Source organism: Chrysemys picta, chromosome 4 (genome assembly GCF_011386835.1).
Source record: "Chrysemys picta bellii isolate R12L10 chromosome 4, ASM1138683v2, whole genome shotgun sequence".
Lineage (NCBI taxonomy): Eukaryota > Metazoa > Chordata > Testudines > Emydidae > Chrysemys > Chrysemys picta.
The window spans coordinates 64,422,991-64,450,760 of record NC_088794.1 but is presented as its reverse complement, the minus strand read 5'-3'; the positions used below and the strand labels follow the sequence as shown (position 1 = coordinate 64,450,760).

General features: G+C 41.7%; 1 protein-coding gene and 1 long non-coding RNA gene across 2 annotated transcripts in view; one reads left to right on the top strand and one right to left on the bottom strand.

The window, feature by feature from the left end:
- RCN1 (reticulocalbin 1) lies at positions 1–26,975 on the top strand. The gene is given in 9 exon segments (XM_005286900.5): positions 1–147; positions 443–672; positions 11,754–11,815; positions 11,818–11,850; positions 11,853–11,945; positions 15,871–16,049; positions 16,768–16,828; positions 23,124–23,323; positions 24,284–26,975. Coding segments are annotated over 8 exon segments (963 nt in total). The 5' UTR covers positions 1–147; positions 443–445; the 3' UTR covers positions 24,392–26,975.
- Positions 18,463–27,770, bottom strand: part of LOC112058751 (uncharacterized) — a 158,839-nt gene continuing 149,531 nt past the window's right edge. The window contains exon 5 of the long non-coding RNA XR_010600561.1: positions 18,463–22,794. This is a non-coding gene — a long non-coding RNA (uncharacterized LOC112058751). The remainder of the gene's footprint in view (positions 22,795–27,770) is intronic.

Sequence of the window (27,770 nt, the reverse complement as noted above, 5' to 3'; positions counted from 1 at the left end):
GACAGAGCAACCTTTCCTTGCAACCTCTCACGTGACTGGTTGGGGAGGAAGGCTGAGAGGTTTGTGATCCCAGCCCGCAGTGGGTCATTTGCAATTTGCAGCTGCATTCCTAGGGCTGCCTGGGCGATAGACTCTGAGCAACAGCTGGTATGTGGCAAGGGGTGCTGGTGGTGAAGTACAGCTCCACGCTCGCCGTCTGTCCAGATGTGGGGAGTGGGAGTGTGTGTGCTTGGGAGCTGAAAGGTACCAGGCTCAGCTGCTGCATGTAGGGACCGGTGCTAGAGGTCCCACGCGTGCGGGTGCTTTTGGAGGTGATGCAGCACGTTGGATGACTTGATCCATGTGTCATAAGTTGACATTTCTTCTCCCCTGATTCCTTATTTGTAACAAACTCATGTAGCACTTTCTCTCCCTTTCTTTCCCCCGGGCTGTGGCGGATCAGAGAATGGGCTTCCAGACTGCCTGCTGTTTCGTGCTGCTGCTTTGCACAGGAGGGTCACTCAGCAAACCCACTCTCAGAAAGGAGAGGGTCGTTCATCCAGACCCTCAGCTCAGCGATCAGCTGCACGAAGATAACCAAAGCTTCCAGTATGACCACGAGGCTTTTCTGGGCAAGGAGGAAGCCAAGACTTTCGATCAGCTCACCCCAGAAGAAAGCAAAGAGAAACTAGGGTAAGATGGGCTCCTAGGAGTGGAAGGGAACGGCCTCTCCAAGGAGATGCATTACAGGGACCCTGCCGCCGCAGTAGTTTAATGAATAACTTTTTTTAAACAAGTGGAAGTGAAATGCGTGTATCGAAATAATAATAGGGCGTTGCACCAGCAAGAACCTGAAAGTGCTTCTGTAATTGTAGGCTGGCTGAGCGCGAGCTCTTGAAACTACACGAGCTTTTACTGGAGAGGGAAATGCCCTTGATTTCTGTGGCTTACACCCATGTTGCAACAGCCCCTAGTGTAAGGAAATATAGGCTTTCCAAGCCTCGGAACCTCACTTACTGCCACAGGGAGAGAGAGGACAGAGGAGGCGTGTCCCCCGCCCCATCAAGCGCTGATAACGTGGCAGAGGGGAGGTCCCGTTGCATCACTGTATAGTAGGGACAGCATTATTTCAGCAGAAAAAGAGCCGGGAAAAAGCCTTAGAGACAAAAGTTTCAATCTTACTTTCTCTTTGTGTTTTTGTAACGGAAACCCGAGCTAAGGCCAGGCGTGAAGGGTTGTGTGGCAGTGGTCAGGAGTGAGAATTAACTCAAGTGCTGCAGGCATTATGCAGAGCTTGCAAATTTCTCCATACCAAGAGATCTCTGGGGAGGTTTGCAGACTCCCAGCTGAGTGACAGGGCTTTCTCAAGCCGTTCTCCAGTGGCTCTAGTCACTTCAGAGCACTGTCCATCCACTCACAGGGCAGGGACTTGCGGGAAAAGTTGCCTGGCAAAATTGAACTTTACAGGGTGACATTTGTTTGACCACCGCCTCTCCTCCCACAGCCCAAATTGATTTTACAAATAAATGCTGAAAACTCAAGGCTTAGTTTCACTCCCTCTGTTTAAATTATCTTTTCTTTTTCTCTCTTCCAACTTCTCTGGCCTTGCACTGAAGCTCCTCTTCCTCCAGTTGAGGATAGCTATATGCAGCACTGTACCAAGCACTGGATAGACTATAATATTCAAGCATTCCTTCTCCCATCACCTGAGTGCATTGCTTGCAACTCCCTCTGCACCTGTTCAGCCTTGTCCAGTCCATTTAAAATGCAGCTGTTAAAGTCACCCTGCTGGCCTATTGCTCTTATCCTGTCAGGCCTCACTTAGCATCTCTCTGCTAACTGTCACAGCATCACACATCTAAGCTTCCTGTCCTCACTTTTGCTACCCTTTACAACTTGCCTGTTCATGACTTACAATTAAGGCTAAGATTTAGTCATGGGTATTTTTAGTAAAAGTCATGGACAGGGCACAGGCAGTAAACAAAAATTCACGGCCCCTGACCTGTCCATGACTTGTACTATATATGCCTGACTAAATCTTGGGTGCTCTGGAAAGGGGGCACTGGGGGTGCTGCCGGTGCTCTGGGGCATGGGGTGGCCTGGGGGTGCTGCTGGTGCTCAGGGGTGGGGGAGGAGGCGGCAGCGGTGTGCAGCCTGGGACCTCTGCTGGTGCTTGGGGGGGGCAGCAGCACACAGCCTGGGACAGCCACTGGTGCTGGGGAGGGGGGGGAAGGAGCACAGCCTGAGACCACCGCTGGTGGCTGGGAGGCCAGGTTTTCCCCAGCAGCGGCCAGGGCGGCTGGCCTGGGAACCGCCTGAGCTGCTCGGGTGGCTCTGGGGTCAGTCGCACCGGCTGCTGCAGAAGTTATGGAGATCCCAGAAAGTCATGGAATCCATGACTTCCGTGACAGACTCACAGCTTTACTTATAACGTTGCCCTCTCCCCTTGCTAACTATGGTAGCTTTGTCCACCTCTCCCACATTGTGCCTGTTCTTTCTTCCACATTGCCCCTTATTCTTGGGACATCCTCCCTGATCTAGTCTATCACCCTCTCATCCTTCTGATCCCTCCTTAAGACCCACTTCTGTTGTGACATCTACAGGATGGGTAGGTTTAATGGCAGTTGAAGAGAGCTGGTTTTATTGATTTAGTAAAGGAAGAATATTTTCATATTATTTGTAAGCCTCAAGTTGTGCCCCGAGGTATCCTGTAGAACCATATGACTGCATTACCATTAGCCTCAACCTGCCTTCTCCCTTCCCGTGCATTGTTTGTTATCCTTACTCATTGCATCTTATTTCAGAGGTGAGTGTAAGCTCTTTGGAGTAAGGACTGTCTCGTATAGTACTAAGCACAGTGGTCTGTGATCCTATTGAGTGATACTGAAATACAAGTAAAAATAGTAATAGATGCTGTAACAAAAATATTTAAAACATAATTAGCATAAACGGGCAACTTGTCCAAACTATTCAAAGGCCTGGAATTAGCAGACTGAGCACTCCCAACATAAAAAAGCAAACTGTCTCTTGGATTCACATATAATATACTAACATCTTAGGCTTTCTTAGTTTAAACTGGAATCACTTTTAGGCCTGGGCTACACTTGAAAGTTATACCATTATACTTATTGGTATTAAGTTATATATTGATGCCTTACACCAGTATAGTTATTCACCTTCCATATGGGAATAGCAGTACAGGTATAACTGGTACAGCTTTCTTGTGCAGACAAGCCTTTACTACTTTTTCCATAGAAGGAAGCAGGAGCTCCATGTAATTATATATAAATAGTATGCAGTAAATTTTATTTAATATTCTAAATCAGCACAAAGTGAAATTTAATTTTCAGTTATTTCAGTTTTCACCCCATGTATCATGTAGAGGAGATACAGACAGACACATGAATAAACACACTAAACCAACTCTACAATAAATAGCATACTAAACAGGATACACAGAAATCTTCAGACTCTCTCACAGAAATACTGCCAATGCATTGTGGTGAAGATTGAGGGGATAATTTATCAATGGTCATGGTGGATTCTCCATCACTGGCAATTTTAAAATCAAGTTTGGAGTTTTTTCTAAAAGATCTGCACTAGGCATTTCTCTGGGGGAGTTTATGGTCTGTGTTATACACGAGATCAGACTAGATGATCACAAAGGTCCCTCCTGGCCTTGGAATCTATGAATTCCAGAGGTGTGGTTCCCCAGATGAAGAAGGCCCTGCCTCACATACTTTCTAGATTACACTCGATGAAGTTCAGCATCACCAAACGATACTGGGATGCAGGGCAGCAGGCACTCTTTCAGTTCTTCTGGTCCTATACAGGATTCCATTCCCAACACTGAGTCATATTCACTTATGACCAATAAAAAGCTAGCACAACACTAAGCTCAGGACCTGAACTCTTGTCTCTGGCACATATGGATCATATTATGGCCATTTTAAACTGAGCTTCAGTTAGGATATTACACCTCTCCCTTTGTTTGTCCCCTTGGACACAGATCTGAGGAACAAGAAAGTGTACTGGAGTGTTGCTCAATGACTAAATATCACCTAAGGTAGGACAGCTTCCAACATGCTTCTCCGGTCTCCTACTGTCCATACTGCCTGGGTTTTGAAAGCTTGATCCAGAACTGAGTGCAGCCTCGAAAGAGGAAGTTCCACAGTTTAAACATCCACGAATTAAATATGGAAATACAGGGATACTTAATACAGATATGTTTGAACCATTTTTTCCTTTCTCCACCTCTTCCTCCCTAGTTATGTACATTTTGGTTTCTTTAAAATGGATGGCGTTGCAATGCCTTTTCAAATCTCTACTGTTCTCATTTTCAGAATCCGACACACCCATTGCTCTTTGATTTTCCTAGCATTGTTGATCGTTAACCATTACTGTAACTTGATCCTGCACCTGCCTTTCTTTGACAGCATCCATGAGTTTGTATATTTAAAGAAAAAAAATCAGCCTTGGTATCTCAAATTTCAGACCGCTCTGGGGCAGGATGGTTTGTGACTTCCTGTCCAAGCAGAATTTGAGTACTCCCTGATAAAGAAAACATCTGCTGCATTTTTGCTATCAAAACAAGTCTCTCCCCAACTCATCTGCCGACAGACTAACTGCTGCTTGCCCCCAGTTTGCTTTGGGTAGATGGAGGTTTGGTAGATGGACTCCTGGCCCCCTTTTGTGGGGTTCAAATTCTTTTTCCCCATGATGGGAGAATTCACAGGAAATTCTTATATGTGTTTGCATCACTCTATATGAGAGTAATATGCATAAAGGAGAAATGGAATGTAAGCTAATCTCTAGGGCTCCAACTTCAGCTATAATTACAGAGGCATAGTTTTGCTTTTTGATTGATGGGTTGTGCGGAGTACGATGCCCTCTAATTCAGTACAGAATAGTCTTTAATATAACTAATGTGTGTCACATAGTTAAGGGAACATTTGGCCTGATCCGGCATTTCTGAGAAACGGGTTTATTCTATGTTTCTTAAAGGAATCCTGAAGTGGTTTTGCTTATACTCTTGGGGGAATTCTCTGTCACTGCATATGCGCAGAATTCACGTTCCCTGCAGATATCTTTGCTTCCCCGCAGAAAAATGATTTCTGGTGTGGAAGCAAAGGGAAGCTCACAAGATCGGTCACGTGCCCCTCACTGGCAGCGCAGGCTGGTTGGTTTGGGCATCCGGAGCAGCCAGTAAAGACGTAAATCACCACTGGGATGGGGGGGAGGGAGCTGGGCAGTCGTGCGTGTGAAAGGGAGAGACACTCTGTCCCTCTTGCTTGTTATTGCAGCATGCTTGGCGTGGAGAGGCAGGGCTTTGGGGTGTTTCTGAGGAGGTAGGCATGGGGCAGAGCAGAATGCAGCAGCCTGCCTGCTTAGTGCATTGCTTCCAATGTCTTTATGAATTCCCCCAGAAGTATAAAACAGGTGTAAAAGTTTTAAGGCTCCTTCATGTTGCCAGAGTGGCGTAAAGGACAGGATGGCCTTATAAATGCTTATGGTGCATTAGAACTGGTCTAAATTTTTGGACTGAAAAAAAATCCTATCAAAATGTGCTCCATGAGCTGTTTGGTACTTACCTTTCTGGAGATGGTCAGTAGCCAATATAAATTGTGAGTTTGATTCCCCAGCCCTCACTTGCTCTTCAGTTGCCTATGATGTAACACTGAGCATATGGCTGCATATATTTGTTGACTAACAATTAGAAATAAAGGTCAAACCTAGCTACATTACTATTAGACAAAGGGGGCTTGGGGATTTCCTCCAGTGCTCCCCATTCCCATTCTTCTTCCATTGTACTGTAGTTTAAATAATTTACCAAAGAATTGGAACTTGCATGATTATATTGCATTATTTTGACAAAATGTGTAGAATTTTGCAGAATTTTAAAATATTGTGCACAGAATTTTTCATTTTTGGGCACAGAATTCCCCCAGGATTATTCTTACCAGCATTTTGAACAGTCTCAGAGTGGAAAACACATCACAGGACACAAACTGTGCAAATAAAGCTTCTAACTCAATTGGGCATTTTTAGGCCTTTTGCTGCTTTTCACACTTTTGATTAAAATAACTTTTGCAGCAGAAGAGGAACTTTAAATATTAAAAAGATGCTTATTAAATCAGGACAAAAAGTACCGTATGCTTTTTAGTGCTAGGATCCCAAGCAGCTTTGGTCACAAATGGTATCACTTTTCAGCAAGCTGTTGGCTTTAAGGAGGAGGACAGATTTAATTAAAAACATTATTTTTAAAGCCATTGTCTGGGAAATACTTTTAATTCAGCATAAGAATATTCATGACCCAACTCTAAGCAAACTGAGTGCAGCTTCTTTAATAAGTAATTCTCACACAAATGAGATGGTTATAAACATAACAAAGTCCGTTGTATACCACTGATTTATAATGAAACACTTAGGCCTGGTCTACACTTAAAAGTTAGATGGACACAGTTCTGGCACTCAGAGGTGTGAGAAATTCACAACACTGAGTGCCATAGTTAAGCCAACCTAACCTCTGGTGTAGACAGCATGATCTTGATGGAAGAATTCTTCCATTGACCTAGCTATGCCTTGGAAGGGGGATTAACTACAGTGACAGAAAAACTCCTTCTGTCACTGTAGGATGCGTCTACACTATGGCACAATAGCAGCATATCAGCTGCACTGCAGCTATGCTGCTGTAGTGCCCGTATTATAGACATGGCCTAAGAAAGCCATGTTCTGCTGTTGCTGTCACGCAAAAGAGAGTTGACTGATATACTCTAAACTTAGGCTCATCTACTAGCGAAGAGAAATTTTCCTGAAGAAAAAAAAAAAAAAAAAAACAGACATAAAAGCTGTAGAGTCATGTAGGCCTTCCAGGCCAGCCCAGCGATAAAGCTCCTGTGCAGTCTGATCCTAGTTTAATACGACATTCAGGTCTGTTGTTTACTGGTAGCAAGATGCTTGCTGAGTTTCTGGCACCATACATGGGCCCAATGTGGCAAATCTTGCTGCTGTGCATCAGACCCAGTCCAGAAGCCAGCAGTGGCACCCAAGCTAGCAACCAGGCATAAGCACAAAAGGCTGAGGTTCAGAATCCCTCCCCTTCCAACTCGCGTTGTAGTTGTGAGTTGTCTGGCCCATCCTTGTTTCATCTCCAGATATCCCGCTACCATATGTAGTGCACGGTTCTGCACCTGCAGGTTCTGTGCACCCTCTGTGTGTCCCTCCAGATTTGCCCTCCCTTTGTGCAACAGAACTGAACTGATTTCACTGTTAGAGAGCTGGGGACAGGATGTTCCCTTAAGTGCTTATATTGAACATAGTCCCACTGAAGTTGCTGGGACTATATGAGGTTTGGTGCAGCAAGCCCTTTAGCCTTGAGAGAAGGAGGTTTTTAGTTTTATGGGCTTGTGGGGTCAGCTTAACGAGTATTGCTTAGTTTTGGTTCTGTAGCCTTGTGGCTGTGAAACCGTCTCTGAATTTTCACTTTGTTAAAGAATTAGCCACTTTAAATGGGGACACTACAACTTTTGTGATTGAAGAATGAATTTTAGCTGCATTGCAAAGCAGTCAGAAGGCTATTGCTCTCTTGCCACATCATCCTTAAAAAGACATAAGACTTTGTTTTTTACCCACCCTCATTTTAGTGGGAAGCAGACATAAGTCATATAGATCATGGCAGAGATGCAATTAAGCTAGAAAAATAGAAGAATGCACTTGAGGGAAAAATAAACAGTGCTGACTACAAGCAGCACAGCTCTTGGCTCTGACCAGTTCTGGAGTTACTGAGGAAGTGTTAAAAATAACAATAGGGTAAAATATTTCCTAGGCCTCTGGCAGAAACATTTCAGTTACTTTTAGCATTTAACAATAGACCGAAATGTCAGCCAACTCACTTAGGTTAAATTCATTGTGGGACAACTCCATTGATGAATATGTCCCATTGTGGTGACAGACTTTCAGGGGAGATTCACTGAGGGGTACATACAAAAAGAAAAAGCCTGGTCAATCAGGTAGCACGTTCTTTTTTTATTTCTCAGGTGAAATTTAGCAGCACTTCTTTTTTCCCCCCTTCAGAAAAGTCTTGGTTATGAATGCAGAAGACAGACTCTGCATGTGTCTGTACCCTGTGTCTGTAATGAGATCTGTAAAGATGTAATGTGCTACAAATCCAATGATGATAGCAGATCAAACACATCATTGCTGAAAATTAAGTAAAACCCATACTTGGATTGAACTAAAGTAGCTCAGAAAAGAACACTGCTTTCGATGGAGAGCAATTTTCTGCCCTAGGTGGAAGGAGCAGTTACGGGGGCAGACTCACCCATCCCTTTCTCCAGGGCCGGCACTTGCACTAGGCGACCCTAGGCGGCCGCCTAGGGCAGCAGGATTTGGGGGGCAGCATTTTGCCGTCCTCGGCGGAAATTCGGTGGTGGGGGTCCTTCCGCTCCGGGTCTTCGGCGGAAATTCGGCAGCAGGACCTTCACTCGCTTTGGGACCCACTGCCAAAGTGCCCCAAAGATGCTGAAGTGCCCCAAAGACGCGGAGCGGAAGGACCCCCGCTGCCGAATGCTCAGAAGAGGAGCGCTGCCGCCTAGGGCAGCAAAAACCCTGGCGCCGCTCCTGCCTTTCTCCATAAAAGATCCTACAGAATCATCTAGTCTTCATTGAACAAAATGTCAGCCAGCTCACTTAAGTTGAACTAATTGTGGGTCAATGAAGACTAGATAATTCTGTTGGGTCTTTCATATTGCTTGGTGGTGGCTGAATTAAATAAAGCCAATCTGGCTGCACCTGGCAGCTGAGACTTCAGTGACTACAAATTAACCTAATTTCAAGAGCAGGAGGCACGCCTTTCCATTGATCAGTGCTAAAAGTATGCTAATACCAATAATAGTTTTCATACAAATCTTGCTGGTGCATCTGTGGTCTTTGGCACATACTTTATATTATATGGTTTTAGTGGCCATCCTGCGAATAGTTATGGTCCTGGGTGGACAGAGGTAATGCTATTGGAAAGAGAAAGAAAAGATTGTAAAGGGATTTAAAGTAAACTTAGTTCCTGGGCCAGAAGGTAGCATCATTAGGCTTAATTCAAGGTGGTTTTAATGAAATACTGCTGGGGAAAAAGTTAAGTTATACTAGAGTGTAATATCCCTTGGGAAAACACATTTCTCTTGCTGGTCATAAATATGCCATTAACTGATAATTCTCTCCTATATTCTAATATAAATGTCTAATAGAGCATTTTTCTTTTTTAAGGTTCCTTAGAGGCCTCAATTCAGCAAAGCTGTTAATCAGGGAATTAACTTTAACTTGAAGGCAATGGAACTTAAGCATGGAATTTGCTGCTTTCCTGATTAGGGATTGACAGGGCATACGCTTAAGTGCTTACTGAATCAGAGCCTGGGCACATTTTCTTTAGGCTTTGTCTACACTGGCACTTCGTGGACAAAAGTTTTGTCGTTCAGGGGTGTTAAGGCCCCACCCCGAACGACAAAAGTTTTACTGACTAAAAGCACTGGTGTGAACAGCGCTTTGTTGGCAGGAGAGCTCTCTCCTGCTGACAAACAGCAGCTACTCTGCGCAGCTTCTAGCGGCACGGCTGTAGTGGCACAGCCATGTTGCTAAAAGCTGCGTAGTGTAGCTATACCTTTAGCTAGTGAACAAGATGCAAAGAGCACAATTCTGCCCTTAGCAATGCACACACAACTTCCATTGACTTTAGTGGGAACTGTGCTCCTGAATTTGAGAGCAGAATTTGGATCTTTTGAATCCTACTTTGAATATTAAGGACACTAAACATAATATTTGAAAAAAGGAAAAGACCTTCCTAGTGTTCTTTATAACACACATTGCTTTTACAGTTATTTCTTATTTAGTAAAGGTACTATTCATTATTCATACTGTTTGCTTTCGGCATTTTTTTCAGCTTGGAATGTGAAAATAAACACATCACCTTCACATTTAGATTCTCATTCACTGGCAAAATGCTGCAATAATTGCATCGCCACCACTGCAGAGGAATGTTACAAAAAACTCTGTTTCTGCATTAGAAATGTTTCTGTTGATGTTTAATTAGATTAAAAAAAGGAAAGATGGGATGGGGTGGTAAATTTCATAGGACAGTAAATGTTTCTTTTTGTTTTTTCTGTAGTAAAATATTAAACCAGTAAAATCAAAGGTACTTTTTAAGCACAAGAGATAAGTCCTTTTTTTTTTTTAAAAAAAAGACTTTTTTAAGAGAATGGTTTGATACCAAAAAATTACTTGTACTTGAAGTTGTGCTTTCCTTGCAGGTATAAACAGAAGGGGTTTCATAGTGTTTTTAGACTGTTGAGTGTAATGGAGAGAGATTTAAATATACTGAAATTGCTTCCCTATAAATAAACCTGTGGTTAGAGCAATGTAAAGGCATGGATTTGTGTGAGCGAGATGCACAAAAAAAACCCAAGGGCTCACTACTGTGCCATTGGGTGGATAGAATAATAAAACACCATCTCCTTTTTTTATCTGTAAGGAAAATAACTTGTGGGAAAATTTATTTTGGGAGAAGTTAAAAGGTTGAGCGAGTTGCCATACTATGCAAAGAGGGCAGCTTGGCTTTTGACTACAATAGAGCTTTGCTTAGGGCCTGATCCTGCAAGGTGCAGAGCTTCCTGAGAATTTCTGAGGCCCTGAACTTCTACTGACTTCAGGAAAAGAGGGCTCTCAGCAACCGCTCAGGTACAGGCTTTGACGTCAATGGGCAATAGTGACTGGAGACCCATTGCAGATTACTCAATGTGATGAATTAATGAGCAAAGGGCAATCCTGCCCCTGCCTCCACAGCTACAGAGGGTCTCCTGGCAGCACAGTTAGTGCAGATCCTCTCTCTTCCCCCCCAAAAAAAAGTGGGGTGCAAGATTGTGCAGGTGTTGTATATTCTGTGCACTGCATAAAGCCCTGTGTAGATCATCCAATCCTTATACCCTCTTACAAGGAGACCACCCAAAGAAGTGCAGAAACTCCCCTAGGCTTTGGGCTGTAAGAGCCTCCATTGTACAAGATGACAGGCTCTCTATGACAGGCTCTCCAGGCCTGAGGTGAAGATATTGTCCTGAGCATCAGCTCAGAGCCCAGCATGGCCACTCTCTCTGATCAACGAACAGAAGATTTGCCCCTATCTGATCAGACAGTAAAAAAAATCAATGACAGTACATCACCCTGTGTTCTTCTGTCCATTAATTTTGACAATGATCGTTCAGTTTTAATTATTGATGGCAGTGTACTAGCAAATGCCCCTATAGTATATTCTGTAAATATAATGAAGCCTTAGGGTATGTCTTCACTACTGGCTGGATCGGTGGGCAGCGATCGATCCAGCACGGATTGATTTATTGTGTCTAGTCTAGACGCAATAAATTGATTCCCCGAGCGCTCTCCCATTGACTCCTGTACTCCAGCTCGGCGAGAGGCGCAGGCAGAGTCGACGGGGGAGCAGCAGCAAGTCGACTCACCGCAGTGAAGACACCATGGTAAGTCGATCTAATTACATCGACTTCAACTACGTTATTCATGTAGCTGAAGTTGCGTAACTTAGATCGGATTCCTCCTCCCCCCCCCCCCCCAGCGTAGACCAGGCCTTGTGATAGAGCATCTCTCTGCAGCTTTGACTGGTACCTCTTTGTGGAGAGAGGGCAGGCACAGTCAGGATCCCATGTAGATTAGCAAAACTGGACCGGCATGTGCATTTTATTTCTTTTTACCAGCTCTTAAAGATGTGTCTCTCTTTGCAGGAAAATTGTTGATAGAATAGACGATAACAAAGATGGCTACGTCACAACAGAGGAATTGAAAAACTGATTAAGCGAGTGCAGAAACGCTACATCTTTGAAATGTGGCTAAAGTCTGGAGAGATTATGACGTAAACAAGGATAACAAAATATCCTGGGAAGAATACAAACAAGCCACATATGGTTATTATCTAGGTAAGATTAGTCTCAAAGGCAACATTTTGGCTGGAATTTTCAAAGAAGCTTTAGGGAGACTGAAATTTCATGTCTATCAAAATCCCTGGACACAGGCACCTAACTCTCTTAGGAGATTCTAGTCTCATATGAAATTGTAAATTAACATAGTTCAAAGATCAAAAGTTCCTCTGTTTGGCTATATTTTTCAATGCACATCTGCACCATGGTCACCTCTATGCATAGGGATTTCAGGAGGGGAAGAATAAGTGAATAAAATTTCAAAGCTAAGTTAAAAGCCTCTGCTCCTATTAGTAAACTAAGGGAACTGTGTTGTTGTTTTTAAACCTTTCTTTCAAAAGAAATATGTTGAGAGACTAGTAAGTATTTGCTGCATTGTTTCTCTGAAGTTTTGGTCTGGATGCTAAACATTTATGTAAGGTCTAAATAGAATGTAATTATTCTGTCAGAACGTGCCACAGATTATGATCAATTATAAATGAAAACCCCTAAAGCAACATTTATTTGACAATATATTTGAAAGATGCAATTCTTTTCTTCTGTCCCCATGGAAATTTAATCTGATGTGCTTGATATGGCAACAGTTCAACAGCTGAGTTTTAGTGTGTTTTCACGTACCGAAATTGGATGGCATATGTTGGGGTCAGGGCGTCTCGGTCCAGTTCTTATTGGGCAAGTGTCCACCATTGAAACCAGCACTTCTGTTTGCAATTTCAACAGCAAGGCTTTGGATTGAGGGCCTGATCCAAAACCCATTGAAGCCAGGCCCTGAAGGAATTATGGTTCTCTTCTCCCTCCAAGATAGATGTGGTCCCTCCAGCATGTGGCCTGATATGTAGTTGGGTGGGGTGAGGAAACTTGTGCTTCTACTATTGATACTACAATTCTCACCAGGGCCATAAGCCTGAGCTCTTTCATAAGCACTGAATTCACTCTGAAAAAAGTTAACCCCCTCTGCATTTAATTGTTTTAAAATGAAAATGGCATACATATGTTTTAAAAATGGTTATACAAGAAAAAAAGTTCATCACTGATGACACAAGGTTAAATGAGATACAACTGAAATATTCTACTGCACATCTTATTTAAAAAAAAGTACAGATTTCAGATGTGATCAAAGGAGACCATCTGAAGGTTCTTTAATTAGGGCAAGTTGTAATCAGAGAGAGACCCAAAGAACTTGAAGGAAGGTATTGATTGAAGTATATGTTAACATACTGACTTTCGTTCTGGAGGAAAAGGCCTCCTACAGACTCAAAGGCCACCTCACACTGCTCTACATGACTGGATGAAATTCATGGGTCAGCACAATTCTTATGCACCATTTGATCCCATTTTGAGGGCGTAAGTGAGACTCGGGATGTGCCCAGTTTTGTGCTGACTTTCTACACACACATTTCACTGTGTGAAAGCCAGGCTTTGGAGAGCGGCAAATATATCTTAATCTTGTTTTAATGCACAATTAAAATTTACAAAACCATTTCCCAAAGTAGTCATTTAAAATCAGATGAGTCTATAAAGGCCTTCATTTTGAAATTGTTTTTCAAGATTTTTAATTAGTTTAGTGATGCTATTTTTCTAGAATTCTCATTCGTTTCATACTACGGAGTTTAAATCTCATTGTTTTAAACTAAATAATTTTTAAGTTCCACCTAGGAGAAAGGTAGCTGCTAGATAAACATTAGTGAGTCTGCAGTTTCTGAAACCAGAACTCCCTATTCTCTTCAGTTTTGTTGTTTCTAAAACTGGACAAATTGAGCAGATCAGATTTAAACAGTGAAATTGCTTCACTATATTAAATATTGGAACACAGTTTTTACAGCTCACATTAAACTAAAAACTCACAAATACTTTAATGTGAGAATTTGACCGTTACCAGGTAGCGCCTAGTCCTGTGCTGAGGGGAGAGAGGATTGGTAGAACCCAATGTGCTATTCACTGAATATGAATATGAGAGCTCTGTGCTTGTGCCAGAAAAAAACTGCCAGTAATAGAAAGAAATGGAAAAGTTTCAGGCTGGAATCTTCCACTGAATTTTTGAGGACTCTACTCAGATCCAGATTTGAGAGACAGAAAGCAAACGTATGAGTAAAAAAGGTGACATAGGCAGGTGCTTTCAAACTCATTCTCAGCAACCATCAGTCAGAAGCTGTGGGGAAGACAAGAAAGTTCTATTCAAGTACCCATAGAATCGTTGCTTAAAAAAATTGGTCCAAGAGACTTCCCTTAAAAGCAAAACTAGAACATCTGACAACTCCTAACAAATATGAATGGGGGAACAAGATCGGATGGCTCTGAAAGGAGAACAGGAGAAGGAACAGGCAAATCATTCATGATTGAGGCTACGATTTTGTCATGGACATTTTTAGTAAAAGTCACGGACAGGTCATGGGCAATAAACAAAAATTAATGGAAGCCGTGACCTGTCCCTGATTTTACTAAAAATATACATGACAAAATGGGGAGCAAGGAGGATCCAGCACGCTGCCCTGCTGAGGCTGGGAGCTGCAGCCCCTGCCCACTGGCTGGAAGCTGGGAAGGAATCCTGCCTATGGGGCAGCTGGGGAGCTGCAGGGGATCCCCCACAGCCATTGGGGAGTTCCGGGGCCCCTGCCACTCTGGGTGGCAGGGGTACCCTGCAGCTCCCAGCTACCACAGGAGGTGGGGGTACCCTGCAGCTCCCAGCCACTGCGTACGGAAGTCACGGAGGTCTGCGGAAGTAATGGATTCCGCGACCTCCATGACCAAATCGTAGCCTTATTCATGATGTAGGAATTGGAGATGGTAAGGACTTTTTGCAGGCCAATCAGCAGTTTTCATCTAGCTAAACATTTTATACTGCATTCATCACTGTGATGCTGGATGGCAGAGATTTGCAATATAAAATCTTTGATTTCTTTTTAGAGATATTAGATAATGCTTTTCTTTTTAAAAAAACAAACAAACCTAACCAAAAAAGATAAAATGAGCTTTTCTAAACTGCTCACACATCGTTAATAACCTTAAAAAGATCAGTGGAATCCTTACACAATCAGACTTGGGCAAGAAATCTCTTTGTGCAGGAACACAAGGACACGGTTAATTTTGTGCTTATCACAGTCCCGAAGCTGCTTGGCCCAGACATAAAGGATTTCTCACAGTCATAAGCATAGAGTAAACAGAAATCAATTCCCATAATTGAAAAATGTTATCAAATCAAAACTTGCTTGCAATAACCTGCACTGGGGATTCTTATGTGACACAGACTTAAGAGATAAAGACTGAGTGATAAAAGCTTCTGGGTCAACAGATCCACCCAGAATGACTTCCATGGAATTTGAATTGGGCCCTAAACACTATAAAGATGCACTTTCAGCTGGAAGGGGCAAAGGTGGCAGCACTATATCCTGCTAAACAGAGGAATCTACTTCTCTAAATCCTGTATAATCTATGCAACAAGATGGTGTCAAAAAACAGAACAAACATCTCCCTCCTACAAACTGGGATACAGACTGTTAACTACCTCATCAGCCCTATACAACAAGAGTCTAAAGCTCTGTACAAGACTCAGCAGATACGTAGATAAACTGGATCTGAACGACAGTGGTTGTTTGAGGACCTTAAGAGACTCTTAATTTCTTAGTTTATGGTAAATTCCACTTGCCCACCTGTAGACCACAATTACTACTAAACTGAGTCAGTCATTCGTAAGCACAAATCCTGTGATCACAAACACACTTTAATGGCTGACCATGAATTTAAGATTTCAGAAGGGAAATCCTGACACTTTAGCAGCCATCCTGACAATGAACTATTGTAATTTTAGAATCTACAGGATCTAAATATTTCAGCGGCTTTTTCTATACACTATCATTGCAGTGTATGGAGACAATGCAGCAATATTTTCAGAGACACACACATCTGAGATTGTCTAATTAATTTCTAGAAAATCCAGAAGAATTTCAAGATGCGACTGATCAACACAGTTTTAAAAAAATGCTGCCCAGGGATGAAAGGCGATTCAAAACTGCAGACCTGGATGGAGACTCAACTGCCACTCGTGAGGAGTTCACTGCCTTTCTTCATCCGGAGGAGTTTGAGCACATGAAAGACATTGTCATCTTAGTAAGTAGAGTAAAACCAATTGAATTCCTTTGCTTTTATTCCTCTGAGCCTTGATGCACTTCCCTAAACTTTCAGTTCAGGATTTTAGAAACAGGCATGCACATAAATAGTAGCCAACTCGGGAACAGAAAGGAAAGTGCTTCATGAAATTCACTTCTTTAGGGCTGGTCTACACATAGACTTGCAGTGAAATTAATAAATAAGAGTCCTATTTCAGTTTAACTAGAGTTTAAAAAAAAAGGGGGGGGAATAAACTGGCACCAACTTTCACCGGAATAGCAGAAGTTGTGAATAGAATCTGATTTAGATGTGTTGATGCAAGTTTGTATATAGACAAGCCCTTAAAACTTGAAGTTAGTGTCTAGATACAAGAGTGATAGGTGCCACCTAGATAGTTCAACAGCAAAGTGGCCAAATCTATTCATATGCATGGAATTTCTTCACTCTGACAGGAGATCTGGGCTTCCTTTGAATACGAAACTCACATTGGATCTGGTCAGTGTCAGGATTTCTGTGCACCAGGAATAGAAGAGCAGGCCATCTCCCAAATGTGAAATCTTCCCAAAGGCAGTGAGGAAAGCCAAACATGGTACAATAACTCAGGATTTCCCTTAGGATTTCAGTTTTGATAATTTTGAGAAGTGGCACCTAGTAATAAAGAGAGCTATTGGAATTTTCGGTAATTTCTTGATCATTTTGACAAAAAAATGTTTTCCAGGAAACACTGGAAGACATAGACAAAAACGAGGATGGTTTTGTGGATCAAGATGAGTACATTGGTAAGTGCTGGAATGGGGTTGACTCTCCTTAACATTTAGCACGAGTACTTTAGAAATCTCCACTCCACCAGTCCAACTTGTCTCAAATCTAAGTCAACACTTGTATCACAAGGAAGAGCACCTCCATGCCCGTACTCAGTCATTTTAAACAAAGAAAACCAAAAAGTTTCTGTCAATATTAGGCATGTAGTGACACCTATAGCAAAGGTTGCCTAATGCTTTCCATTTTTATAAGACTCTGTTTTTAGTTTCTTATAACTTTGGCAAACTTAAAAGGTGAGGGCTGATTTTTTTTCCATGCCCGATGTCTGCCTAAAAGTCGTTTTTTTTTCCCCCTGGGGAAGTCAGGTAAAATGGTTCAGCCATTTCCAAGAAAAAGGTTAGAGAAAAATGTTGTTTCTCACATGTTAATTTTTTTTAACAAGTTTCCTTGTGAAGCTCTAGTCCTTTCATGTTTTGGAGTGAAGACTTGAAATTTGGTGAGGGAGGGCTGGAAAAATTCACCCTCTCATCAGGGATGTGCCTTTTGCAGCGCCTGTGAAAATATGGCCAAATTACAAGTCTCTGGAAAAAAAATCACAGTTCACAAATGCTCGGTCTTGTTAGCATTTGGCAACTAAATTCTCTGAAGATTCCATCTGCGCTGACCCTGCTTCATCCTCACGCAGTTCTGTTCAGGTTCGATCCCCATAGTGAGTGATCATGCTCCAACCTTCTGCTGCAGGAGCTGAGCTGGGGATAGGTTGCTCCTCCCAAGAGCCAGGGCTCCCTGCTGTGATGTCAATGCTTCCCCTGATGGAATCCAGGCAGCATGGAGGAGCCTGCCTCGAGTGCAGAAGGACCGCGAAGGGGAGGAGGCAGAGTGCATAGGTAGGGGAGGGGTTGACATTTGGGAGGTAAGTGGATTGGAACAGGAGCAGAGGTGGGGCAGGATATAGGGCTGGGATAAGAACAAAACGCTCAGTGAGACAGGAATGGAAAAATGTATGTGTGTGGCGGAGAGAGCAGGAGCTGGAGGGGGGAGGATACAAGCAGATTGGGGATTGTTGGAGGTAGGAGGTCCTGGCAAGAGTTGGGTAAGGGGCAGAAGCAGAGTAAGGAGACGGGGAAGAAGACAGGGAGGGGAACAGGAGTAGGAGCTGGGGAAGGCCAGGAGCAGGGGTTGGTGCCTAGGAGCAGGGAAACAGGGGCAGAAGCTGGGGAGAGGGTAGGAGCAGAAGAGGACAGGGAGAGACTGGGGCAGAAGAGTCTATAACCATTAGAGAACACTCCCTTACAGAACCCAGAATCGAACCCTTTATGTCTGAGTCTCATCATTCCTTTGCTGTTGTCAAGGCTGGATCCCCACTTTGAACTTTAGGGTACAAATGTAGGGGCCTGCATGAAAACTTCTAAGCTTAACTACCAGCTTAGCTCTGGTTCGGCTGCCACCATTTCAATGGATTCCATTCCTGGGAAACCTTGAAAAACCTTCACCAAATCCCTGGTGAATACAAATCCAAACCCCTTGGATCTTAAAACAAGGAGAAATTAACCATTCCCCCTCCTTCCTCCCACCAACTCCTGGTGAATCAAGATCCAAACCCCTTGGATCTTGAACAAGGAAAAATCAATCAGGTTCTTACAAAGAAGGTTTTTAATTAAAGAAAAAGGTAAAAATCATCTCTGTAAAATCAGTATGGAAATTAACCTTACAGGGTAATCAAACTTAAAGAGCTCAGAGGACTCCCCTCTAGTCTCAGGTTCAAAGTACAGCAAACAAAGATAAACACTCTGGTAAAAGGTACATTTACAAGTTGAGAAAAACAAAGGAAAACTAACACGCCTTGCCTGGCTATTTACTTACAAGTTTGAAATAGGAGAGACTTGTTTAGAAAGATGTGGAGAACCTGGATTGATGTCTGGTCCCTCTCAGTCCCGAGAACGAACACACTCCCAAAACAAAGAACACAAACAACAGCCTTCCCCCCCCCAAGATTTGAAAGTATCTTGTCCCCTTATTGGTCCTTTAGGTCAGATGCCAGCCAGGTTACCTGAGCTTCTTAACCCTTTACAGGGAAAAGGATTTTGGAGTCTCTGGCCAGGAGGGATTTTATAATACTGTACACAGGACAGCTATTACCCTTCCCTTTATAGTTATGACAGCTGTCTAGCAAATAGCTGTGAAACCCACTGACAAAATGGGCCTGTCCATCCTTTCTAGTGGCCGGTCCATATAAAATAACAGTCTTCTACTGCTACCAATTAGGGCTGTCGATTAATCTCAGTTAACTCACGCAATTAACTCAAAAAGATTAATCGCGATTAAAAAAATAAATCACGATTAATTGCAGTTTTAATTGTACTGTTAAGCAATAGAATATCAGTTGAAATGTATTAAATATTTGTGGATGTTTTTCTACATTTTCAAGTATACTGATTTCAGTTACAACACAGAATACAAAGTGTATAGTGCTCACTATCATTTTTACAGTGCAAATATTTGTAATAAAATAATATAAACAAAAGAAATAGTATTTTTCAATTCACCTCATACAAGTACTGTAGTGCAATCTCTTTATTCTGAAAATGCAACTTACAAATGTAGATTGTTGTTGTTGTTACATAACTGCACTCTCAAACAAAACAACGTAAAACAAGTCCACTTAGTCCTTCTTCTTGTTCAGCCAATCACTAAGACAAAAACATTTATTTACATTTACGGGAGATATTGCCCTCTTCTTATTTACAATGTAACTAGAAAGTGAGAACAGGCGTTCTCGTGGCACTTTTGTAGCCGGCATTGCAAGGTATTTACGTGCCAGATATGCTAAAGATTCATATGCGTCTTCATGCTTCGGTCACCATTCCAGAGGACGTGCTTCCATGCTGATGACGCTTGTTTAAAAAAAAAAAAAGTATTAATTACATTTTTGACTGAATTCCTTGGGGGAGAATGGTGTCTCCTGCTCCGTTTTACCTGCATTCTGCCATATATTTCATGTTCTAGCAGTCTCAGCAGTCAGCACATGTTGTTCGTTTTAAGAGCACTTTCACTGCAAATTTGACAAGATGCAAAGAAGGTACCAATGTGAAATTTCTAAAGATAGCTACAGCACTTGATCCAAGGTTTAAGAATCTGAAGTGCCTTCCAAAATCTGAGCGGGACGAGGTGTGGAGCATGCTTTGAGTCTTATAAGAGCAACACTCCAATGTGGAAACTACAGAACCCGAACCACCATCAAAAGAAAATCAACCTTCTGCTAGTGGCATCTGACTCAGATGATGAAAGTGAACATGTGTCGGTCCGGACTGCTTCGGAACGTTACCTAGCAGAACCCATCATCACCATGGACACATGTCCTCTGGAATAGTGGTCAAAGCATGAAGGGACATACAAATATTTAGCACATCTGGCACGTAAATATCTTGTGACGCCGGCTACAATAGTGCCATCAGGCGAACGCCTGTTCTCACTTTCAGGTGACATTGTAAACAAGAAACAGGCAGCATTATCTCCTGCAAATGTAACCAAACTTGTTTGTCTGAGCGATTGACTGAACAAGAAGTAGGAGAGGGTGGACTTTGTTTTATTTTTGATTGCAGTTATTTTTTTGTACATAATTCTACATTTGTAAGTTCAACTTCCACGATAGAGATTGCACTACAGTACTTGTATGAGGTGAATTGAAAAATACTATTTCTTTTGTTTTTTACAGTGCAAATATTTGTAATAAAAATAGGTGTTCTATTTTTTAACAGTGTGATTAATCACACGATTAATCAAAAAATTTAATTGTGCGATTAATCACGATTAATTTTTTTAATTGCTTAACAGCACTACTACCAATTATTCTGTTAGCTCAAGTGGAGGACAGTGGTGTAGCTCAACGCTGCTGATGATGCATGTGTGGGGTTTAGTATAGTGCCACAGGATGGAATTTTTGGTTTTTCAATTTTGACTTTTTTTAAACTTAAGAACTTGCCTTAAAAATAAACTGTTACCAGGATATTAAGTTTGCAAAGGCAAGCACTCAAGTTGTGAAATACCTGAATTAAAGGTTAGTCAAGCACCACTCTAGTGGCACAAAGGGAGCAGAATGGGAAATGTAAACTGCAGATCTGTTCCTGCAAGTTATTTTGGTCAAACTTCAGGCACACTGGGTTTTTGTCTGCTCTCTTGCTTTCAGAGCCAGGAAGGCATAAGACAGGGGCTCAGTAGTACAGGATGTGTGTGTTACACTTGTGAAAGGTCATGCTGACACTGAAGCTAGCATCTCACTCTGCTCCTTTATGATTGATTTTTTTAATCAGGAAAGTCGCACCATAAAAGCATTGGACCAAACTCAGATAAAATCCTTTTGTTTCTAATGCTACTGTAAAGATCACTTCATCACATACAATCACGAACAATATCCACACCTTAATTAATCATAGGGGGTTCTATTCCTTGAAATTATATTTAGTCTTAAGATGTGAATGCTTTTGTATGACTGAAATAACAGAGCAGCATAATTTCCCCAGTAATTTAAGTTTATTCAGTGACACTACCTACATATAATTACAAGGTAGTTGTCAACATTTGTTACCATGTGAATGCTGGTTCCTCTTGTCTTCTATAGATAGGAGCATAGAATGTTCTTGTCACGACCACCTCACATTGGCAAAGATGATAAAATCAAATTGACGGGACGTGTCAGTTGCTTCAAATAAACAATGTAACTCTTGTGTGCCTGCTCTTATTAAAAAATAAAATAAAGAGTAGCATTGCATCATTCTTGAAGTTTTCTTCAACAGTTGGGAAAATGTGTGCCTAAATTATCATATGTGCTTTAATTAGACTAAACAGAGCAGTAATTTTTTTGCTCTAAACAATGGCTACAGTATGTCATACCCACATTTTTGCTTTGTGTAGATTAATAATAATAAAAAAATAAATCCCCCACAAACATTGCACAGCTTGTTTTTCTCCCCCATCAAGGGCCCAATCTAAAGTCAATTGAAGGCATTGGCCCTTCTCCACTGACTTCAATAGGCTTTGAATCAGGTCCCAAGAAAGTTTAGAAACTAAAAATTCTGAATCGTGTTACAACACCTAGACAGAATGGGCCAAATTCCCACTAAAATGGGCATACGCAGTTCTATTAATGTCATGGGAGCTACGCCCACTTACGGCAGTGGAGAATCCAGCCTTGTACAGTATATGCATGTGGTTTTTATTGCTAATTTTGGACCAAATCCTCAAGAGGGTTGCACCTGCACCTCCCATGGATGGAGCTGGCCTCAAGCTTAGCCTGACCTAGAACCATGTGAACGATCTTGACAACCAAAACCATATTGGGCTGCGAGCAGAGGCCACAAAATAGGTTTCAGTTTTAAACAGGACAATGGTAGAGGGGGGGAGTGGGAGAGAAGATTAGTGTGCAAGTCCTGATGGGAGGACCAGGGCAATGAGCAACAGAACTGATCATCCACTGTCTATCACAAGTTGTTTCCCTAGCCCAGGTCGCCGATGAGTGGGCTGTATCATGTCCATAAGGTGTGGTTTCCGCATAGTAGGTATCTCTGATGTATATCAACTCATGCTGCATCACAGCTCTTCTAATCTTTTCCTAGTATAGCGCAGCCCCTTACCTTCCAGCGGAGTTTGCTGCAGTCTGTTCAGTAGTCCAGGGTTAAAAAAGGAACATATCTACTCAGCTGTATTTCTCTCACACAGAGACTTCCATAAAAGCAGGACAAAAGCCATCCAGTTCCACTTAGCAGATGTTTGTTTCCTTAAGTTTCCCTGTGCCTTTTATTCCCTCACCCACTCTCTGGTTGGATTCTGATGTTATCGACAAAGACACTTGCTGGCAGGGACAAGATGCAGTGCTGCTGTGGGTCCTCTCCCCTTTCCCGAGTACATTTGAGCTCATTTTGAAAGAGCGTGAATGCAGATTAAGAGAGGATCCTGAAAGAGCTGTACGTCACCACATGCTTGTAACCTGGGTAAAAAAAATCACTGGGTGAAGACATTTGGGGCCAATTGGCTTTTCAGGTACAGCTGGGACTGCCCATTAACTTAAGTGGCATTGCTCTCGGATCCTAAAAGGGTGATCTGAGAATGGCTAAAACTAACAATGGTGAAGCCATTTGAGCAAAGCAAGGTGTGCATATCCATGTGTCCATTCCTTTTCCACCTATGCCCTGCCCCACATGACATACAATACCTCTGTGCAAGCTATTACTGTGATATTTCTACAACTAGCCTGTCTTCATTTTGTGCATAATTTGCAAGCTAAATAGGACTTTGAAACCTTTGTTTCCCCTCCAGCTGATATGTTTGCACATGAGGAAGGTGGACCCGAACCTGACTGGGTAATTACTGAACGTGAGCAGTTTTCAGATTTTCGGGATATAAACAAGGATGGGAAGATGGATAAAGAGGAGATTCGGCACTGGATTCTCCCACAAGACTATGATCACGCACAAGCTGAAGCCAGGCACTTAGTCTATGAATCGGACGTAGATAAGGTACTCATTGCTCTGGTATATTTCATAAATGTTAGATTAAGAGTTTAACTGGTTCCCTTTAGTGTCAGCCAGCAAGAGATTATTCTTAATGACTTTTCTTATTAGTACAGTCTGAGTAGAGCTTCAGATGATAAAAATGGTTTTGCTAGTGCCTTACTGCAACAAAATAAATTTGAGTTGATAAAAGTTATAAACCACAAGAAATAGCTGATAAAATAACTATGAACTCAGGTAGGCGCATTGGCTGTCCTATTGTTAGAGAGCTTTCCAACCTATGTCCCTACACCCAAAAATTCTAAGATAGATTTTTCTCTTTTGAAAGGGGGCATGGACATTTATGTATTAAACTGGACTAAGAGATAAATAGGAGAGAGATAAAAATAGAAGACTATAAGAAATAAGACAGATTTGCAGCTTAAGGTCTGGCCCATCCCTTCTGCCACTACGATGGGGACAAATAATTCAGCAGCACCTGGATAGGAGCCATTGCTCAGCAGGATTGTTCCCCTCTCTCCAATCCTGCTGATGCTCCACTGCTGGAGTTTGGAAGATCAAGACTCCCTTATACAGAGCTGAATTTAGAAGGATTTCACTTCAGTTATTAAATGTAGGTGATCATCATCACCAAAACCAAACAGACAAAATATTTTCCATATTAATAATCAAAAAGGAAAAGTTAAAAACATAGGTGAGGTTGCACAAGTAGACAAGCGGCACACTCCTACTGCTGAAAGTTCTGTGTTGGAATCAGTTAATTATGAAATACTTTGAGTGAAATGCAGACCTTAGTGAAATCACTGGGATTATGCCATTGACTTCCACTAGGGGCCAGCATTTCACCCACTGTCTGCAGCCTCTTTGGAAAATTTTCTCCTACTGGGCATCTCGGAAATCTGTACTGATGTTTTACCTGGTATTTAAAATGTTCTAATAGAGACTTAATTTTTTTTTCCCTCCCAGGATCAAAAGTTAACCAAAGAGGAGATTCTAGAGAACTGGAACATGTTTGTTGGCAGCCAAGCTACCAATTATGGGGAAGATCTAACAAAAAATCACGATGAACTATGATATTTTTTACAACTCAGTGTGCCACAGACTGTTCAGTTTCTCACCACATTAATGACGTCACTGTGGTTTTTTCCAGCTGAATAACTTGCACCAATATGTTTTTAACAAAGCAGCTTATTACCTCAGAAACGGGGTAGAAATAGCCTCTTACTCTGCACCATTAAATGCAGGAGTTAGTCACTACGATTTTATTTTTAAAAACCCCTCACGATTCTGAATAGATTGCAGTATCACTTTGGCAATGAATGTCTAAGACTTAGTTCTTAGGCTCATCAGAAGTTTTTCATATTTTCTTTAAATACAGTTGTTTTTCCTATAGGGAAATGCAGTTTTGATCAGGAAGAAGCTTATTGAATGTTTAAACAGATTCCAAGTTTAGTGGGTTTTTTTTTTAAAAAAAAAGTAACTAAGAATTTAGAATCATATTCTCCCTTTCCCATGTAAAGGAGAGATTTTACTTGATAAGAGCCATCACCTTTTTTCCTCCATGCTGTAGTCTTTCCTCCTGGTTGGGTCCAGAGGTGCTGAATGAATAAGACCTCTTGGAATACAGGCATGTGCACCAGCCCTATGGATCTTAACCATTTGAGCGTGACACCTACAACTACTCACTGCCCCCAGTTCCCTTTCACTAATCAGTAGCAGCACATCTGTCACACTGGCTGTCACCCCAAGGTTGTTCTTTCATGAGGACAATAGAGTTCATGTTGACAATTATTACTACTAACAGCAGAGGTAATATGGGATGGCTGGTGGGCTGTTGGTTATGCTGTTTCCTGAGAAGAATTATGGCACATGGACCTGTTTTTCAACTCATCCCACACTTCGTATGAGCGACACACTCCACTTTTACTATGTAGGGCCTTTGCTGACTCATTCATGTCACGTGGAAAAGAAATGAGACATCTACCCTCTGGACCCTTCTTGAGATTATGGGCCTTCTGTTCTCCTCTGTGCTGCATCAGGGATGCATGTGGTTTAAAGTGCTGGTTTGTATATATACACACACATTTATATCACCAAATTGTACCATAGGTGGATGGTTTTCCTTTAGAACAGTAAACCTTCCATATGGCTGCATTTTTTACTGTATAATATGAGCTGTTCTTTATTATATACATGTGTGTGGGTTTTTTAGCCCCTGTATTGAGTTGACATGCACAATAAAACCATGACTTTCTTTTTGATACTATGAAGGTGCAGAAATGTTAATAGAGGAGTCATGTGGGAGGGGGAAGTAAAGACAGGAACCAACAGCAAGCTTTTAAACAGTAGCTTCTAAAACTGTGGTCTCCAGACCATAGATAGACCATGAAGCACTTGCTGGTGGCCTACAGAGAGCTGGCTGGACACGTGCCATGGTTCCTTCTTATTTCCAGCTGATAATATATTTTTAGCTTCCTTTAGTGTGATTTATGTTACATGTAAACAATTGCTGTAGTTAGCAGTAGGTTCTAATTGGATCACCAGTGGCAGTGGTATTTATCCACACGTGTGAATGGCAGGAGAGGCATCCACCAGACATTCCCTCTAGGATGTGTGCTCCATGTTTTGAAAAAAGCTTGAAAACCCCCATTTTAAACACTGGGCAGAGTCATTCTGCTGGTGACTTCACATTTGGGGATATTATATTTGGATGCAAATTTATTTCAAGGCCAGCTAAAAAATTAAAAAGTGATAATCTAGGCCAGAGGGGAAAAATCCTTAAAAAACACATTTCTACCTTGAAAAGTGACTAATAGTGACTATGTAAAAATGGCACCATTTTATTCAATGGTGCAAAGGCCTTGTTCTAATCCTCTGCATGAGGTTGAATTTCTCCCCCTGTGCATATTCTGAATTATATCTGGAGAGTTAAAACAACAGAGAAAAGTTGGGCTCCTTTTTACTCCAATTGGCAATGCAGAGCCAATGCAGCTATGGGAGAATGAGCTGGAGTCTGTTCTGATTTATGCATTATCAGTCAACAGAATTGTCAATTAAGTTCCAAATTTAGGCTCAAATTCTTTCTTCAGTTATAACCATGTGACTCCAAGGTATACAAGGCATGCATGGGTATCACTGGGGGTATAATCTGCCTTGCATAGTCATACACTGGTAATAATACAGTGAGCCAGAAAGAACACAGCTTTTATCTCTGACAGATCCGTGTGTGTTTTTTCTGTTTGGTTGTTTTTGTTTTTTGTAAACTGAGCAGATTTGTTCTGGAAATTGCTGAAAAGGCAACCCTGGAACCACCTCTTCCATAAACAATGTCATTTTTACAGGGTCACTTTTCAGAGAACAAGTGCACTTTAGGTCATCCTCTGTTTCAATTCAAACCAGATTCCATCTAGTTTTGGCTAGTATAGATAATCTCGATAACATGTTGTAGCTTCTTGGTTTCTGCCTTACTATGACACTGCCTAAAATGTCTGTTAAAACCCCGGCTACTTACACTAAAATGCAGTAGGACAAAATGTGATAAGCCACAAGCAAACACTTTTGTCTCTGCTCTTCCAGTACCCATGAGTCAAAGTGATGCTTCCATGCAATGTTATCTGTGAAACAATAAAACTGGGTGTTGGCACAGAAACAGAGTTTCTCTGCAGTGTTTAGTTTATTATTTGACTTTGTAGCCACATTACTGCATACTTCATTAGTCATAAACATCTCTGGGAGTGTTCATCTTGAATAGTGGTTTCATATTGAGATTTCGATTTAAAAAAAAACTTTGGAATGCTTCGCACACACAGATAACACATGCCAATTCTACTGCATCTCCTACATGTTTAACACAAAATGCTCTTTAAAAACAAAAAACCCTCAAATGGGGGCTGGAGCTGAGACATGGGGCATCAATGTCTTCATCCAAACATGACACTGCTGAATATACCATATTCTGTTCATACAGCGCTGCATGTGAGTTTTGACAAGCAAACAAAGTTTCTCCTGTATATTGTTTGGATATTTGAGAGTACTAAGATCAAACAGGACACAATTCTGCAGCCCAGTGTCTTCTGAATTTCTAATTCTGCATGTAATATCCAAATACAAAAGTAGGCTCTATTACTCACATGAGTATGGCCTGTAAGCTTAGGCCTATGAAATTTTACCGAAAGATTTAAGTCAAATAAATGAAAATGCTAAATAGATGTTAATATGTCCATTTGTGGAGAAAATTCATCACCTGATTAAAACTAGATTAAAATAATTAGCTAATCAATATTAGTGAATAACCTTAACATGACCATGCACATTTACATTTTGCTTTACTAAATATTTAAAAGGTATTTAGAAAGGCAGCTTACAATTTCATTCTAAAGGCTTCTCTTCTTTCTGCAGTTCTTTTAAGTTTCACTTACCAAGGCTCAGTAATACAGAGTACATTTTGTGTACT